Genomic DNA, 5,713 nt, shown 5'->3' on the forward strand with positions numbered 1-5,713 from the left:
ATGAGTCCAAATAGGGAAGATGTTGCACCCTGTGGCACTTCTAACAAGGGTATGCTGAACACTTCTGTCCAACAAAAGGCTAATGCTGCATGTAATGATATAGCTACATCCCCCATGGAGGAGGAGCGTCTACGCAAATCAGGTCAGTTGCCTAATACAACAATGATGTCAAAGTCGACCCATCAAGCCAATTTCACTGCACTTCGTACTGTTCCAGTTATCCTGAAGAATGGGAATCGCAGAATTACCGTGAATGCACTTTTGGATGACGCTAGTACAAAGACCTATGTCAATGCTGACATTGCTGCTGAACTTTGTATTAAAGGTGAGCCACAACGAGTGAATGTGAATGTCTTAAATGGACAAATTGAGACTTTTGAGACAATGCCAGTGGAAATCGGACTAGAAAGTGTAAATGGTAGAGTTGATATGAAAGTCACAGCCTTCACTACAGATAAAGTGACGGGCAACATGCAAGTAGTGGACTGGAGTAAGTATGCTGGAAGATGGTCACATCTAGATGGTATCAGCGTTCCAAAACGTGGTTCCAAACCAATTATTGATATTCTCATTGGTATGGACTATGCCGATCTTCACTATTCATACAGAGACATCAGAGGACGTCCTGGTGAACCAATAGCAAGACTGACTCCTCTTGGTTGGACATGTATTGGCAACACTGTTTGCAGTAATGCAGATAAGATGCAGCACCAGACAAATTTCGCTCATACGTATTTTGTGAAGCACTCGTCAGAACTCGCAGAGATCAACAACACCCTAAGGCAGTTTTGGGAGATTGAGGATATTCCAGATATATTAGAAATTCCAGTTCTGAGCAGAGATGACCAAATTGCGTTACACAAGGTCCAAAATTCACTCACGTTTGTAGATGGAAGATACCAGGTAGCTACTCCTTGGAGGGAAGACGTCCCTGAACTACCAAACAACTATGATATGGCTAAACAACGACTTTTGAATACAGAAAAGAAGTTGTTAAAGAACGAGGACATTGGCAAAGCGTACGTTGAAAATATCAGACAATATGTGAACAAAGGATATGTTCACAAGATACCAGAAGCTGAAGCAAACCAAAGCAAATGGTATCTCCCGCACTTCGCAGTAGTACGCCCTGATAGAACTACAACAAAAACTCGCATTGTGTACGATGCTTCAGCCAAGTATGAAGACATAGCTCTGAATGATATTATACACCAAGGTCCTAAATTGCAGCGTGACCTATTTGATGTGCTTCTCCGTTTTCGGAAAATCCCGTTGCCTTGGTTTCAGACATTTCTGAGATGTATTTAAAGATACAGATAGCACCGGAAGCAGGCCATACTTCAGATTTCTCTGGAGAGAGCTACAAACAGATAAACCACCAGATGTGTACGAGTTCAAGCGTGTGGTATTCGGAGCAAACTGTTCACCGTTTCAAGCTCAGTTTGTCACTCAAACACATGCAAAAGCTAATGAAGATGAACTTCCTATGGCAGCAGAAACTGTGTTGAAATCAACATATATGGATGACGGCATGGACTCTGTGATGAATGACGAACAAGGCATCGAACTTTATAGACAATTATCTGAATTATGGAAGAGAGCTGGTAATGCATGCTCATAAGTGGCTATCGAATTCGCCAATAGTATTGTCACAGATACCCACAGAAGATAGGGCTTGCAAGATGGACTTTAATGAAAGCAAACCGAAATTGAAGACACCTGGTGTATGTGGTTGGCAAAAGAAGATGTCTTCACATTTCAACTAAATCCGCCTGAGAAGTTTGTATTCTCGAAACGCAACTTCCTAAAAAAGATTGCTACACTGTTTGACCCACTTGGTATGCTGGCACCTTACATTATCCGAGCAAAAATCCTTCTCCAGGAAATGTGGGCGCTGGACTGGACTGGATGATACACCTGCTACAGATTTAGAGGTAAAAGGTTACAAGTGGTTTTCTGAACTTAATAACCTTGCCAATATCAAAATCCCGAGATGCCTACAACTACCTTCTGAGAAAGACAAATTGTTGACTTTGCATACATTTGTAGATGCATCTCAAGAGGCTTACTGTGCAGTGACCTATGCAAGATATGCTTACGATGATGGTTCGGTACACAGCCAAATTGTAGCTGCAAAAACAAGAGTAGCACCCTTAAAAGCTACAAGTATTCCTCGCCTGGAATTGATGGGAGCAATTTTGGGCTTGCGGCTGGCCACAGCCGCTTCAAGAGCTTTAGAGACCAAACTTAAGCAGTCAACCTTTTGGTCAGACAGCATGGATGTTGTTTGGTGGGTGAGAGGACGTAGTAGACTTTTTAAGCCATTTGGTGCAAATCGTATTGGTGAAATACAGAATTCTACAAGTCCTGATCAGTGGCGGCATGTCCCGACAAAAGACAATCCAGCTGACATTGCAACAAGAGGTGTACAGGCATCGAACTTGGTTGACAACAAAATGTGGTGGAATGGTCCAGACTTTCTATGCAAAGAAGAAGTATACTGGCCTAAAAACACCATCAAAGTATCAGAGAAATCGACCACAGAAACGAGAAGAGGTATCCAACATACAAGCAAAGTACATCTACAGAATGATTGCACTCCAGAGAGTCAATCATACATGAACATAGCTGAGAAAGATGCTAATTGGCGACTCGATCCAATACACTTCTCCTGTTGGAAAAGACTTAACGGATCACTGCATGGGTTTATCGGTTTCTGGAAAACTGTCAGCCAAATCAAAGAAGCACAGGAGAACTGTTGCCTGAAGAGCTGGAAAATGCAGAAATTAGAATAATAAGAAAGATGCAGATGCAAGCCTTTTCACAAGAATATTCATCACTGGCAAATGGCAAGAAACTACCCAAAAGCAGTAAGTTACTTGTACTTCAGCCTAGGCTTGATAGCGATGGTCTGATAAGATGTGATGGTCGATTGAAGTATGCAGATTGTCTACCATATCATACACGTTTCCCTATCATCTTGCCACGGAAGCATTGGGTAACTAGGCTTATTGTCAAGTTTTACCATGAAGAAGGAAAGCATGCAGCAGGCACAAATCAGACATTATCAGCAATATCCACTCGATATTGGATAATTTCTGCCAGAGAAGAAATTCGAGAATGGGAGAAGAAATGCAATGAATGTGAACGAAGAAAGGCGAAAGCAGAAGAACAAATAATGGCCCCTCTACCAGAATTCAGACTGAAGAAATCACTACGAGCTTTTGCCTATACAGGAACGGATTTTGCAGGACCATTTATTACTGTTCAAAGATGAGGAAAACGCAGAGATGTCTTGGAACAAGGGCAGTTCATTTGGAAATAACCTTTGGACTTGACACTGACTCATTTCTTAATGCTTTCTACCGGATGACGAACCGGAGAGGTCTTCCATGTGAAATGATGTCCGATAATGGTGGTAACTTTGTGGGAGCTGATAAGGAGCTGAGACAGTTGGTAAAACTGTTGGATCAAGACCGGATCAGAAAAGCAACTGCCAATCGAAGAATAAAGTGGAACTTTAATCCACCACTTGCACCACATTTTGGTGGTGTACATGAAACCATGATAAAAGCTGCTAAAAGAGCTATCTATGCAATTTGGGCAAAGCTGATGTTACAGATGAAGAACTGATGACTGTGTTTACAGGAGCTGAAGCGCTAATCAATTCTAGACCATTGACATATCAATCAGCAAATCCAGCAGACAACACACCCCTAACACCGAATCATTTTCTGCATGGGCAGATCGGTGGACAATTTGCACCAGAGTCTGTGGATTCAACTGACTTTAATCCTAGGAAAAGATGGAGACGAATCCAAGAGTTGGTAAGACACTTTTGGCACCGTTGGATGAAAGAATGGTTACCAGGCTAAATTCCAGAAGGAAGTGGATCCATCCAAACAAGGATATCAAAATTCGAGATGTAGTTCTGGTAATCTCACCTGGAACTCCTCGTGGTAATTGGCCTATGGGTAGAGTGATTGCTGTCCAACCAGGAAGAGATGGACATGTACGCGTTGTGAAAGTCCAAGTTGGATCTAATACACTTACGCGACCTATTTCGAAATTGTGTCCTTTGGAACTAGACATTGATTGACTTTATAATGGACATAAACTGATGAGCTTTCAAATCAACATTTTGTTTTCAATTTTCATGATTTAGATTACATGATTTGTATTACAATCTGTACATGAAATTTTGAAATTAGAACTGCTTTATTTCGATATGCTCAACATATCAAGGAGGAGGGTATGGAAAAGAGACCCTTTAGCAAATGAATGAATTATACACTTTGAATATATTTAAATAACAGAGATCCTTAACTTGGTATAAATGTTTCAAACGTACAATGAACGTATATGCAAATTAAGCACAAAACCGTTGATAGATTTACATTCTGTATAGCTTTATGCTACTCAGTATTTCATTTGTTTGTCTGTATAAATACTCTCTCCGTGTTGGCATTAAAGCTGTTAGAAGAAATTATCATCGTTTTGAAGAGTTATTCAAGCCATTAACCATGCTCTGCTACCAAAATGGCGTGAATAAGTCTTCAAAACGACGATAACTTCTTCTAACAGCTTTAATGCCAACACGGACAGAGTATTTTATGCAGACAAACTTAAGAAATACAGAGTAGCATAAAGCTATACAGAACGTAAATCTATCAACGGTTCTGTGCTTAATTTGCATATACGTTGTGCTTAATTTGCATATACGTTCATTGTACGTGTCAAGCATTCATACCAAGTTAAGGATCTCTGTTATTTAAATATATTCAAAGTGTATAATTCATTCATTTGCTAAAGGGTCTCTTTTCCATACTCCTCCTCCTCGATATGTTGAAGCATATCGAAATAAAGTCCATAATGTTCGAAGCAGTTCTAATTTCAAAATTTCATGTACAGATTGTAATACAAATCATGTAATCTACATCATGAAAATTGAAAACAAAATGTTTATTTCAAAGCTCATCAGTTTATGTCCATCATAAAGTCAATCAATGTCTAGCTCCAAAGGACACAATTTCGAAATAGGTCCCGTAAGTGTATTAGATCCAACTTGGACTTTCACAACGTGTACATGTCCATCTCTTCCTGGTTGGACAGCAATCACTCTACCCATAGGCCAATTACCACGAGGGGTTTCAGGTGAGATTACCAGAACTACATCTCCAATTTTGATATCCTTGTGTGGATGGATCCACTTCCTTCTGGAATTTAAGCCTGGTAACCATTCTTTCATCCAACGGTGCCAAAAGTGTCTTACTAATCTTGGATTCGTCTCCATCTTTTCCTAGGATTAAGGAAGAGTCATTTTCAAATAGGCGGTACCGCCAATACCTCCCGCGGTATACCTCTAACCCTGGAGGGACCGGCGGTAAGGCAGTTAGCAGCTTTTAATGAGCTTGCATGCATAATGAGACCGCGGAAAACCGCGCTACTTAGTACGTCATTAGTAAACTATTGTGTTCAAGTCTTTTGATTTTGCGGAGAGCCAGATCAGAGAGTGGGCGTCATGCATGGCCACCTGGCAGTGTCTGACTTGTTATGTCAGTATCAGAATTCCCAAGAGTGCTGTTGCCGTTGAATGACATTTTCAGTCAGTATTTAACAACACATACAGCACTATAGGCTCGTTGTAATAGTGAGAAAATTGAAACGTAAACATTTATGTCACTCCGTTCTTTTCTGTATTCGAAATACAAGA

The 5,713-nt window shown here is 40.5% G+C and overlaps 1 protein-coding gene across 1 annotated transcript; it reads left to right on the forward strand.

The window, feature by feature from the left end:
* Window positions 1-2,795, forward strand: LOC139124719 (uncharacterized). Its single transcript, XM_070690836.1, has 2 exons — window positions 1-1,231; window positions 2,050-2,795. Exons 1-2 carry the CDS (start codon window positions 1-3, stop codon window positions 2,793-2,795), a joined length of 1,977 nt encoding a protein of 658 aa, XP_070546937.1.
* Window positions 2,796-5,713: the final 2,918 nt, after the last annotated feature.

This window comes from Ptychodera flava (genome assembly GCF_041260155.1).
Source record: "Ptychodera flava strain L36383 chromosome 23 unlocalized genomic scaffold, AS_Pfla_20210202 Scaffold_24__1_contigs__length_23054250_pilon, whole genome shotgun sequence".
NCBI lineage: Eukaryota > Metazoa > Hemichordata > Enteropneusta > Ptychoderidae > Ptychodera > Ptychodera flava.

What these genes read in the sequence shown, in the direction of transcription:
- LOC139124719 (XM_070690836.1), top strand. Translation starts at nt 1, where the DNA reads ATGAGTCCAAATAGGGAAGATGTTGCACCCTGTGGCACTTCTAACAAG. An exon ending in CCAAGGTCCTAAATTGCAGC is followed by an intron (nt 1,232 to 2,049) that starts GTGACCTATTTG and finishes ATACATTTGTAG; the next exon opens with ATGCATCTCAAGAGGCTTAC.